Source organism: Schistocerca cancellata, chromosome 5 (assembly GCF_023864275.1).
Source record: "Schistocerca cancellata isolate TAMUIC-IGC-003103 chromosome 5, iqSchCanc2.1, whole genome shotgun sequence".
In the NCBI taxonomy this organism is placed as follows: domain Eukaryota; kingdom Metazoa; phylum Arthropoda; class Insecta; order Orthoptera; family Acrididae; genus Schistocerca; species Schistocerca cancellata.
The window spans coordinates 628,982,524-628,995,898 of NC_064630.1; the positions used below are offsets into that span (position 1 = coordinate 628,982,524).

At 41.9% G+C, this 13,375-nt stretch overlaps 1 protein-coding gene across 1 annotated transcript in view; it reads right to left on the reverse strand.

Moving 5' to 3' along the window:
• The window catches only part of LOC126187999 (glutamate receptor 1-like), a 1,505,209-nt gene that overhangs the window by 1,039,969 nt on the left and 451,865 nt on the right, over window positions 1–13,375 (reverse strand). The window contains exon 2 of the mRNA XM_049929408.1: window positions 13,193–13,342. Coding sequence (XP_049785365.1) covers window positions 13,193–13,289 — 97 coding nt within the window. The 5' untranslated portion in view covers window positions 13,290–13,342. The remainder of the gene's footprint in view (window positions 1–13,192; window positions 13,343–13,375) is intronic.

Genomic DNA, 13,375 nt, shown 5'->3' on the forward strand with positions numbered 1-13,375 from the left:
TGGAATGTACACACTTGCATTTTATTAGGAATGAGGTCGAGTAGATTCTTTTCATAGTAAGTACCAAGCTGTTGTAGACCGTTTGTAAGCAATATCTCTACATCTTCAAACCGATAGCCCTGGGCAGCGAGAGCAAGGTCATCAGCATTTATGAAGCTTTTGCATCCTTGGGGCTGTGGTTGGTCGTTAGTGTACACATTAAATAAATAGGTGACAGTACACTTCCTTGGGGGATACCGTTCTTTTGAGTTCTCCATCGGCTGTGTTTCCCTTGGAAGTTCACGAAAAAACAACGTCGATTCTCTAGGAGTGTTGAAATCCCCCTCGTCAGCGCTTAGTCGTTAGTCAGGTTGTAGATTTTGTGCAGTAACACTCTGTGGCTTACTGTGTCAAAGGCCGCCGAAAGGTCAACAAAAGCTACACCTGTTATCTTTCTCTGTTATTGATGTTGGCCATTAGTGCATCGTGTGTACGGATGGTGTAATAATTCTTACAGCATCAGCTAAGGCATGAAGATGGTGCACTGAACCACCGAAACTGGTAGCCATACAATAAATGGCATCATAAGGAAGGGTGCAGGTGTTTCTTTTTTTTACATGATCTCTAATTGAAAGGATGGACATACAAATAAAAGTCCCAGTTAGTCTGGTGGGCAATGTGTACCTGGCGCCACCCTAGAACAATTTGCAAGTCTCACAACGTTTCTGAATAAACCGCAAAACGGTGCCTGTTCACCAGTCAGGTGCCACATTGCTTTAGTAGTATGTGCGCCACTGCTCTTGGTTCAATGGCGAAATGTAATGTCTGTAGGCTGTAGTCATGGCATACATTTTCAGTACGTACACATTCCGTACTGCACGTGAACCTGTACTCCTACTGATTGATTCTTACGGCAGACAAGACTAACTTGTGAGACCTAGTGGGCATCACTCGCGAAGAGTCACTAGATCTTTCACAAATCAAGATGTTATTTATCATTTACGAAGCGCGGGAGAGAAGAGTTTTAGCCCTGACAACGCCACGACGAACTATTGTTAACTTCAAACGTCATTGCGCGGAACGACGGTTTCCAGAGGATCAGTATAGCAACGTAGGTGGGACGAACGCGGTATTTGGGCAATTGTCCGTTATAAAGGCTGATACCGTGACGTTACAAACTTTTAGGGATGACCGAGAGCGGTAAAATTATTAATGTGAGGGGTGAGACGCTGATCTGACGTAGTCGGAAGTTATAAGCGAAAATAGTTGTGATACCTCTGGTAGTGGAATATATTTACTGGTACAGTTGTTGCTAAGATTATAGGGTAGTCAACTTACAGAGGTGGTGTTATGCATCAAAATTAGAAAAAAATGTCTACTTAATATTGGCTCTAAAACGCGTACCTTAAGAGCTGTTGGCACTACTTCAGTAAAAGAAATGTGTTTCACAGAAGATGAGCAAGTGCTCTTAGCGCTCAACGTATGCATTTTAGAACCCATATTTACTTAACTTTTTTCTTGTTTTCATATATACTACCTCCTCCAAAAATATGGAAAGCAAGGTGCTTGCAACGGAACAGTTTTTTCACGGAATCGAACATGAGTAAGTGCTCATAGCTCGAAATGTATGCATTTTAGAACCAACGCTTACTAGATGTCTGTGTCTTGTTTTGGTCCACACTACCATCTCTGGAAATTGCCTACCCTAAATTCGTAGCAACGACAGTACAGACACCTACATGTATGCTACTGTCGAAGGTATCAGAACGATTTTCGCTTATAGATTTCGTCTAGGTTGTTTCCGAACCAAGGTTCCATACCTCAAATTTATAAATTAACCCATATCCATCAACTCTGAAAGCTTTTAACATTATCACAGAATCCCCCTATGAGTGGTATCCGTAACACTGTGTAACCTGCCAAAACCAGTGTTCTTTTAGTTCAGATACAATCACTGTGCCTACTGTTGCGCTGTACCATAACAATAGTTTGGTAGTTCTGGGACAGTACATAAATGATGTAGTATATGGTAGGAGTACTGACAGTATTGCCAGCAGTGGTAGGGAAAGTGACATAACTGAATGTGTGAGAGAAATTGGGATCCGATGACTTCTCTTGGTGTTTTGTCTGTTTTACACATAATAAAAACCGCACATCGTTCAGTCTTATTCCAGTGTGTACTTTATACCCTTACATAACAAAAATTGCAATTTTCAAATAATAAAAACTAGTCGATGACGTAAGTTTTGCGATTTTATGAAACTATAGAAAATACTTTTGACTCAAGCACAATGTACACGCACAAAAATAAACAAGTCAATATAATTCTTGTTGTTATTTTGTATTCTATAGAACATTATTCACAATGATAAGCGTCAAGAGTTTCCTGTTGCTGGTATGTGTGAAAGGTATCTGAATAACAGAAACATATTTCACCATTTTTCAGGGAATTTCATTTTCTGGCACTATATAATAAATGTACCATCTTTTTAAGTTATGTCATAACATTCCTCTATTTCACGTTACAAATCAAAAATTTTCGAATAAAATGTGAATTAAACATTGATAATTTAAATTTTGTGATACATACTGTTTATTTTTAACCAACAGACTGGAGCTGCTGTGGCCAAGTGGTGCTAGCCGCTTCAGTCTGGAACCACGCGACCGCTACGGTCGCAGGTTCGAATCCTGCCTCTGGCATGGATATGTGTAATGTCCTTAGGTTAATTAGGTTTAATTAGTTATAAGTTCTATGGGACTGAGGACCGCAGATGTTAAGTCCCATAGTGCTCAGAGCCATTTGAACCATCTGCCTGGAGCATAACTACGTCCTACAAAAACGTTCCGTACGTTATGCGGCCCTTTATACACCCTCACTCAGTTTGTACACTGAAAAATACTAGAAGGAAAACTACGGTAGCTCCCTGTAGTTACGTGTATCGTGTTCCTTCGTGTGCATTGAAGGGCTTCCGACGGTAGCGTACTACGAAACGTGAGAGCATCCAAATTAATATTCAAGAACCATGAAGCGAAACAAGCGCTGTATCGTGTGTGAGATACAGAGGCGAGCGAGTATGCCGGGACTTAACCCGGTTCACTGCTAGCAGCGCCACGTCACCAAGACGTGCTTAGCACACAAGTATTCTCCATAATTAAGAATAAAACTAAAAGTCAAAATTTTATATTCTAACTTTATCAACATGTACTTTAATGTAACAACGTTTTAAAGATCAAGTCTTAAGATGCGGTAATTAAACCAATAGTTTTCTATAAAATAAGTGGCGCTAAACAATAAAGCTACAAAGCCAGAATTAGATCAGAATGTGCCTATGGATGTCAGAAAAAAGTGGTGCAAGTTTCAAAATAATAGGATAAAAATTACAACAGAATCCACGTTTTTAATAAAAACTGAAGACGCTAAATATTAGAAATGGAAAAATTTCTATGATGCTTCAGGTCAACCTAAAAATAATAACGAAGAGGCTAAGTTAAGCTGCCTCGTATAGTTTTTAAGTAATTTAATGAATGTAATTTTAATTATAGAAAATTTTGGTTACAGCATATGATAAACCATACTAAATAATAGAACTGTAACAAATTTTAGAATTATACCATTAATAACAGCCAATACAAGTTCTATTAAAGTTATAGTTAAGAGGTAACGAGCTACCGTTAGTTCCACTATAAAAATTCTAAAAGGTAAAGCTTTTATTCAAGCGAGGTGCAACTTTTTCTGTGATTTCAAATAACTTACCAGAATAAAGGTAAAAATTAAGAAGATTCTGAGTTAATTCATAACTTTGTTATTAAAGATTATGTGTACGAGAAAGCGGTCGTTCAGAGGCTCCTGTCGTGTGCATAAGACAGATGACAAGTTGCGTTGCGTCATATACATAAATACAACCCGAGGGGCAGGAAGAGGGTTCACTTCGCACTCAGCCACTGTAAGATCCTCGTCTGTTAAACGTCGGATTGCGCTCTGCCTCGGATGACGTCAGAGACATACTGTGACAAAATGCGTATTTTCCATAATAACTGATAGTGAACGTGCGCGGACTGTACACCGTCCTGGATCGCTTGGATTTCGTTAAAGTAACTGTTGGTGTGCCTTATAATTACATATCAGCGTGGCAAGTGGTGACTATTATTTCTGCATTTCTGGCGAGCATTTATTTCGAACATTTATTTGAGCATTAGTAGTCAGGGCGAAAGACAATGTGGTAGGAACGTACCGTAGAAGTCGCCTCTGAACTGCTAGTTGTGCTGTTTAGGATAGAAAGATTTACTGTCAATTTAACATAGTGACTTTCAATGGGTTGTGCGTGCGATATATGTATAACTTTACACCTTCATTTATGATAATACGCCTGATTGCGTTAAGTAGAAAGAAATAGAAACATTTCTTTCAGTGGGCTGGACCAGAATGTGGCCGTGCAGACTGGCAACTATGGTCAGTATGTTCACACTAACTTTCTGGATGACCACAAAAATAATTGCCAGGCTCGCGTGAGAAAGACGGCGCACTATATAACCAGCATCTTATTTGACCCGCCGCACCACAACCAGGAAGGCATAATTGTGAATAATCGGAGATCTTTATCAGAGTGGAATGTTTTACACCTGCTGCTTTACGAACTAATCCTTTACGTATTGACACACATCTGTTACTAGGAGGAAATTTCTGTTGTTAGTAGAGCTATCATACTGACTTGTCCTATGCCCCTGTTCAACTGGTCGCTCTCTGGCGGTCTGCCCTGGCTGGGAATGACAGATATCTCCTTTACGCTTCGCCTACAACTCGCTCATTGCCCAGAAGAATACGAAATGTACAGCTAAGTGTAGCACCGGTGGTCGTCCTTCGACGAGACAGTGACAAGACTTCGATTTTTTTGAATACTGGGAAAATGCAGTCAATAATGCAAACCGGCTGCGAAACACTCTTGCGATCCATCCTTCAATACTGCACCATTGTATGAGACACATGCCAAATAGCTAAACAGGGCTATCAGGGGACCTTGAATGTTAACATAGCAGGGCAGTGCGGATAGCCACAGAGTTTTTTGGCCCGTGGGAGAATGTTACAGAGACGCTGAAAAACCTGCAGTAAAAGATATACGAAAACTGTCTCGAGTACACATACTTACTGAGTTTCAAAATTCTTATCTAACTGAAGAATCGAGAAATACGCTAGATCCCCTTTCGCATCACTCACACAAGGATCGCGATGCCCGCATCTCGTGGTCGTGCGGTAGCGTTCTCGCTTCCCACGCCCGGGTTCGATTCCCGGTGGGGTCAGGGATTTTCTCTGCCTCGTGATGGCTGGGTGTTGTGTGCTGTCCTTAGGTTAGTTAGGTTTAAGTAGTTCTAAGTTCTAGGGGACTGATGACCATAGATGTTAAGTCGCATAGTGCTCAGAGCCATTTGAACCATTTTTTGATCGCGAAGACAAATCAGATTAATTATAGCGCTCGCATAGGCTTTTATCCAGACATTCTTCCCGACCTCCACAGGTGGGCGGAACACAAAGAAGCCTTAATAAATGGTGCCATAATAATAATAATAACGTCGTGTGATGAGGGCCTCCCGTCGGGTAGACCGCTCGCCTGGTGCACGTCTTTCGATTTGACGCCACTTCGGCGACTTGCGCGTCGAAATGGTGCAATAGAAAGTACCATCTGCCACGTAATTCACAGTGGTTTGTTTCGCTGATGTGTTCTTGAAAACTAACAGTACACTAAGTGCCATGAACAGCTAACTGCGGTTTGGACTATACTCGTCACCTATTTGCATCCTTCATACGAGGGACATACAATAACTAAAGCAACATTTTTTTCTTCGCCAGTTTGGTTCAAAAAATGCGGAATTGTTTGTGGGACATAGTTCAATATTTCTGGGTCAGCTCCTACAGTTTCATGAAGTTCCGTTACGTGGCGGCGCCGTACGTAACCTTCAAAATGGAGGTGCGTTCCAAGCGGAGTGCTGCGTTTGAGATTCTTCTGGCGGAAAACCAGAGCATAGGAGACAGACATAGGCGCTTGCTGGAAGTCTACGGGGACCTATCAGCGAACAGAAGGACGGTGAGTCGTTGGGTGAGGCGTCTGTCTTCAACGCAGCAAGGTCAGGCAAACCTGTCCGATCTCCGTCATGCCGGTCGCCCGCACACAGCTTGACTCCTGCTATGTTCGAAAGTGCGGACACTCTCACTCGAGATGATCGACGTACCACACTCAAATACCTCTCTGCACAACTGGACGTCTGTCTTGACAGTGCACCCGCGAAGAGCTCACAAGGCTTCACTGGACTGTTTTTCCTCATCCACCCTACAGGATCTCACGCTTTCCAACTTCCATTTGCTTGATCCAATGAATGGTGCACTCCTCGGGAAACAGTACGTGGAAAATGTGGAGGTTACTGATGCAGCAAGACGTTAGCTCAGAAGTTGACTAAATGAGGAGGAGGACGTCCCGTCAACAACGAGGTCATTAGATGCGGAGCACACATCCAGATTAGAGAAGGATGGAGAAGGAAAGCGGCCGTGTCCTTTTGAAGAAACCGTTCCACCATTTGCATTAAGAAATTTATGGGGATCATGGAAAAGCTAAATCAGTATGACCGGACACGGGTTTGAACCGTCGTCCTCCCGAAGGCGAGTTCAGTGTGCTAACCACTCCAGCACCCCACTCGGTACGGTCGGTAGACTGGTACACAGGCCCTCCCATTAACGTGACGTAAGATCGTCACATTGGGCGGAGACGACATTCAAAAATAGGGTTTTCTAACCCCAAGAGCGGGGAATAATAGGGCATATTGGAACCCTGAAAAAAAACAATCTGTTTTCAGAAACAAAATTAGTTAAATTACTTATTGAACGCCCTCATATTTCTGCATTGGGCGGTTGTTGAAGTTGTAGTATTGTGGAATAGTTCCTTTATCTTAGCGACTTATTTTCACGACAAATTAATTTATCTTTATTTTCCATTGTATTTTCGGTTTTACGAAGGTGTTGTATTGTTAGTCTACTGAGTACTAAAAGCAAAAATTAAGGCAATTACGTCTACATCATTGAGACCACTTACTGCGTATTTGCTACTTTATTTTACTGAAACACATATATAGATACTCTTTTATGAGGATACTCAGTCAGTTCATGTTTTGTGGTGGGTGGGAGTTCCCACAATATAGATACTAACAAAAATGTGTAGCGTACTATGATTAGGATAGTTACTTCCGCCTAGAGCCGATGATGAAATAAAACAACAAATTAATACATTAAGAATAACGCACCTTTTTATGGACAGAGGACTAATGTGTTCGTCCTTGCTGAATACAGAATTGCCATACACGAACAGCAATACTTGCTCAACATACCATTGTGTTCAGCAGAATGTGGCCCGACACGAAGCTAAGTATGTTTGGAACAAGTTTCTGGACTAATTGTGTGAGCTAATTACCTAAATATACGCTTGTTTGAGTGGGTGTTTCAATACGTTAGCAAGTTTGCTGAACGAAAATCATTGCCCTGGTTGAGGGCTGTGTTGACCCCATTTAACCTGTCAACTTATCCAGTTAACGTGATTGAACTTCGAGTGCTCTCAGACTAAGCAAGCAAGTGAACATGTAGTTGGAAGTCAACGAAGCCACCATTAAATGGGTCCTATCATCTCCTGCGTACTGTTATAGGTCATGCTCAAATTCTTTAAGTTTCTCAAGTGCTATTTTGGAGAGTATTAAAGCTAGTTCAGGGATACATAATATGCTATTTTTTAAAGAGCGTTAACTGGTGAACTGTGTACCGTAAGTCATAAAAATTTAATTGTTCATTTATTATAAATAAAAGGAACACTGAGTAGCTATAAACATTCAAAAAATGCGAACTAAATATAAATTATGTTGTGGGTTGGCAGGAGAGCCAACACCGTATTATTAGAGGAAGCCGAAAGGCACGCGTTTTAGCTCACGCAGGCTGGCGTGAGGTCTGGAACAGGACAAGGAAATTAACTTTAGAAAAAACGGACGTAGCTGGTGGAATACTTAACTTTAATCCATTAATGGTGAGCGTCGCTCTTGACGGTACATTATTCATAATCTCTATAGTAACTGGTAATGGCGCCTTGCTAGGTCGTAGCAAATGACGTAGCTGAAGGCTATGCTAACTATCGTCTCGACAAATGAGAGCGTATTTTGTCAGTGAACCATCGCTAACAAAGTCGGTTGTACAACTGGGGCGAGTGCTAGGAAGTCTCTCTAGACCTGCCGTGTGGCGGCGCTCGGTCTGCAATCACTGATAGTGGCGACACGCGGGTCCGACGTATACTAACGGACCGCGGCCGATTTAAAGGCTACCACCTAACAAGTGTGGTGTCTGGCGGTGACACCACAAATTAATTCTTTTGGGAACATCTGCACAATTTCGTGTCCTCGACAATACTTTGTAAACAACGGTTTTGTTTCTGTGCACAATGAATTCGCTCTTTATAGTGTATATGATCCTATTCCGAATCAATCAAGCAAAAATCATAATCTAGCTAGTAAACAGAAATGAAACAGGGCTGACTATGGACGCTGGTAAATGCAACCCTGCACAATTAAAACATTTGGCTTCATATAATGGTTAATGTAGTGAATTTATTTTTGTACTCTATTATAAAAATCTTAGGTAACGCATAATGTATAGAGGCAGATGGAAGGATGTGGAGGACTACCACAATGGCTTACTGGAGGCTGAAAGTGATATGGAAACAGTCTCTGTCGGTCCGTATTAACACAGGTTGAGCGAGTTGACTTTCCGCCTGCGACCACAATACGAAAGACACGTCAGGGCACACTACAAGTCTTACTAATAAATTGAACATTGACCCTTCCGCCCCCCCCCCCCCCGCCCCAAATTCCAAGAAATGCTGTTAATTTAAAACTTGTTCAGTTATTCTTAGTGTTTCTTCCTAATCGCCGTGCAATGAGGAATTTGCTCCAGGAACACTAAATATCCGAAATTAATGTGGAACATAAATTGCAGTGGAAAAAATCAGTGCATACGGCGATCTTATTGGCAGCCTGAGGTCAACAGCAAAACTCACACTGTCCCCGCCTCGGCAGTTTACGGTCATTCCTGCCGGGCTAAATAAGCTTTGGTCAGGAAGCAGTGCGTTAGTAGTCGTTTAATAGGTGTGCTACGGTTGTTTAAAAACTGTTTCATGAGAAAGTAGGCTTTGACGACCTCCATCGATAAAGTTATTGTATCACTTCATTCATTCCGCATCTGTTGCAATCTGTTTTCACAAGAAGACCTGAGCAAGGTCTTAAACGTTGGATCCAGAGATTATGGAAAGAATAACGTAGTACGAAAGCCTAAGACAAATGGTACCTCTCCTGAATAGAAGTCGTTGAGCCATTCACTCAGTTCAACAGTGAACACAGATTTTGTACTCATGTCGCTATGTAATAATTCCCAAAATACAGCTTTTTAAGACGGTCTCTGAAGTAACAACTATTGTGTTAAATGCCACGGAACGTCCAGTTGTTACAAAAAAATCTTTATCTGAGAATGAAGTTTATATTAATAGCTGCTTTTTTGGCCCACCAACAATGCGTAAATACTTTTAAATGGCATCTTGTTCTTGTATTCTTTCTTGTTGCTATTCAGGTTACCCGCAACATTCTTAACCGTCAGATTCTTTAGCAATTGTTATACATCTGATTTTATTCCAAGTTAAAAAATGAAACCTCCAGTTCTAATCGTGACAAAAAGTAAGACACCTACAGCCTTACTTGTGATTTTATTTTATTTTGTCGTTACCAGTTCCGCCGCTTCATTGCGTCATCTTCACGCTGTTTCAATGCGGTAGAGGTTGATACGATCCCCATGCATAACACATCAGTTGCCAGCATTACCTTGGGCGAAACGATAAAATACCTGACGGCTTACCAGAGAGGACATTATCATCGTTGATAAAGAACGTCCGTCCTCAGAGACCAAAAACAGGAAAAGTTAACGTAATATTGGTAAACTGCAGGAGTATCCAGGGCAAGGTTCCTGAATTAGTATCTCTTATTGAAGGAAATAGTGCGCATATAGTATTAGGAACGGAAAGTTGGTTAAAACCGGAAGTGAACAGTAACGAAATCCTAGACACAGAATGGAATATATACCGCAAGGATAGGATAAACACCAATGGTGGAGGAGTATTTATAGCAGTAAAGAATTCAATAATATCCAGTGAAGTTATTAGCGAATGCGAATGTGAAATAATCTGGGTTAAGCTAAGTATCAAAGGTGGGTCAGATATGATAGTCGGATGCTTCTATAGACCACCTGCATCAGCAACCGTAGTAGTTGAGCGCCTCAGAGAGAACCTGCAGAACGTCGTGAAGAAGTTTCGTGATCATACTATTGTAATAGGGGGAGACTTCAATCTACCAGGTATAGAATGGGACAGTCACACAATCAGAACTGGAGCCAGGGACAGAGACTCTTGTGACATTATCCTGACTGCCTTGTCCGAGAATTACTTCGAGCAGATAGTTAGAGAACCAACTCGTGAAGCTAACGTTTTAGACCTCATAGCAACAAATAGACCGGAACTTTTCGACTCCGTGAATGTAGAAGAGGGTATCAGTGATCATAAGTCAGTGGTTGCATCAATGACTACAAGTGTAATAAGAAATGCCAAGAAAGGAAGGAAAATATATTTGCTTAACAAGAGTGATAGGGCACAAATCGCAGAATATCTGAGTGACCACCATCAAACGTTCATTTCTGAGGAAGAGGATGTGGAACAAAAATGGAAAAAATTCAGAAACATCGTCCAGTACGCCTTAGATAAGTTCGTACCGACTAAGGTCCAAAGCGAGGGGAAAGATCCACCGTGGTATAACAATCATGTACGAAAGGTACTACGGAAACAAAGAAAGCTTCATCATAGGTTTAAGAGTAGTCGAATCATAGCTGATAAGGAAAAGCTGAACGAAGCGAAAAAGAGCGTAAAGAGAGCAATGAGAGAAGCATTCAACGAATTCGAACATAAAACATTGGCAAACAATCTAAACAAGAACCCTAAAAAGTTTTGGTCATATGTAAAATCGGTAAGCGGATCTAAATCCCCTATTCAGTCACTCGTTGACCACGATGGCACCGAAACAGAGGACGACCGAAGAAAGGCAGAAATACTGAATTCAGTGTTCCGAAACTGTTTCACTGCGGAAAATCGTAACACGGTCCCTGACTTCAGCCGTCACACGGACGCCAAAATGGAAAATATTGAAATAAACGATATCGGAATTGAAAAACAACTGCTATCACTTAGTAGCGGAAAAGCATCCGGACCAGACGATATACCCTTAAGATTCTACAGTGATTATGCTAAAGAACTTGCCCCCTTTCTATCAGCAATTTATCGTAGATCGCTGGAAGAACGTAAAGTACCTAGCGACTGGAAGAAAGCGCAGGTCGTTCCCATTTTCAAGAAGGGGCATAAATCAGATGCGAATAATTATAGGCCTATTTCGCTTACGTCAATCTGTTGTAGAATAATGGAACATGTTTTGTGTTCTCGTATTATGACGTTCTTAGATAATACAAATCTCCTTCATCATAACCAACATGGATTCCGCAAACAGAGATCATGTGAAACTCAGCTCGCCCTATTTGCCCAAGAAATTCACAGTGCCGTAGACACTGGCGAGCAGATTGATGCCGTATTCCTGGACTTCAGGAAGGCATTTGATACGGTTCCGCACTTACGTTTAGTGAAAAAAATACGAGCTTACGGAATATCGGACCAGGTTTGTGATTGGATTCAGGATTTCCTAGAAGAAAGAACACAACATGTCATTCTTAACGGTTCAAAATCTGCAGATGTAGAGGTAATTTCGGGAGTACCGCAAGGAAGCGTGATAGGACCTTTATTGTTTACAATATACATAAATGACTTAGTTGACAACATCGGTAGCTCCGTGAGGCTATTTGCAGATGACACGGTTGTCTGCAAGAAAGTAGCAACATCAGAAGACTCGTACGTACTCCAGGAAGACCTGTAGAGGATTAATGCATGGTGCGACAGCTGGCAGCTTTCCCTAAACGTAGATAAATGTAATATAATGCGCATACATAGGGGCAGAAATCCATTCCAGTACGATTATGCCATAGGTGGTAAATCATTGGAAGCGGTAACGACCGTAAAATACTTAGGAGTTACTATCCGGAGCGATCTGAAGTGGAATGATCACATAAAACAAATAGTGGGAAAAGCAGGCGCCAGGTTGAGATTCATAGGAAGAATTCTAAGAAAATGTGACTCATCGACGAAAGAAGTAGCTTACAAAACGCTTGTTCGTCCGATTCTTGAGTATTGCTCATCAGTATGGGACCCTTACCAGGTTGGATTAATAGAAGAGATAGACATGATCCAGCGAAAAGCAGCGCGATTCGTCATGGGGACATTTAGTCAGCGCGAGAGCGTTACGGAGATGCTGAACAAGCTCCAGTGGCGGACACTTCAAGAAAGGCGTTACGCAATACGGAGAGGTTTATTATCGAAATTACGAGAGAGAACATTCCGGGAAGAGATGGGCAACATATTACTACCGCCCACATATATCTCGCGTAATGATCACAACGAAAAGATCCGAGAAATTAGAGCAAATACGGAGACTTACAAGCAGTCGTTCTTCCCACGCACAATTCGTCAATGGAACAGGGAAGGGGGGATCAGATAGTGGTACAATAAGTACCCTCCGCCACACACCGTAAGGTGGCTCGCGGAGTATAGATGTAGATTACTAGATTCGAAGATAATGTGTCAGCACTCCAACCATCAACTGGCAACTGACACGAGAACTATTCAAATAGTTGAATGGTTCTCGTGTCCAGTAATGCAGGCAACTGATGGGTTACGCATGGGGATCGTATCAACGTGTACCGCATCAAAACAGCCTGAAAATGACTCAATGAAGCGTCGAAACTGGTAGCGACAAAATAAAATAAAGTCATAAGGACGGCTGTAGGTGTTTTATTATTTGTCACGATAGTAAACGGCCGTCGTCCCAGAGACGTCCTGCTAAAAGGGTGGACATACAAAAGTCCAATTGTAATGTCTAACACTGCCTGGAGTAAGGCATCTCATTCCCCTGAATAAGGATAGGTATTTTGCAGTACACAGTCAGCACCTACTTCTATGGGACGAATTCCAATTATCTGTTAGATAGTGGAGGTACTCACTGAGCCGGGACAGCTTGAAGGCGTCTGCGGTGTTGATGACGTCGACGAAGGCCTGCAGCTCGAAGCGGCCCGATGTGTTCTTGTTGTGCGTCAGCATCGCCAGTTTGAACGCCGCCTGCACCTCGTCCGTGCCCTGCTCGAAGATGGCACCTGCAACCCGAGTAACTTCTGTCAAAGTCTGTG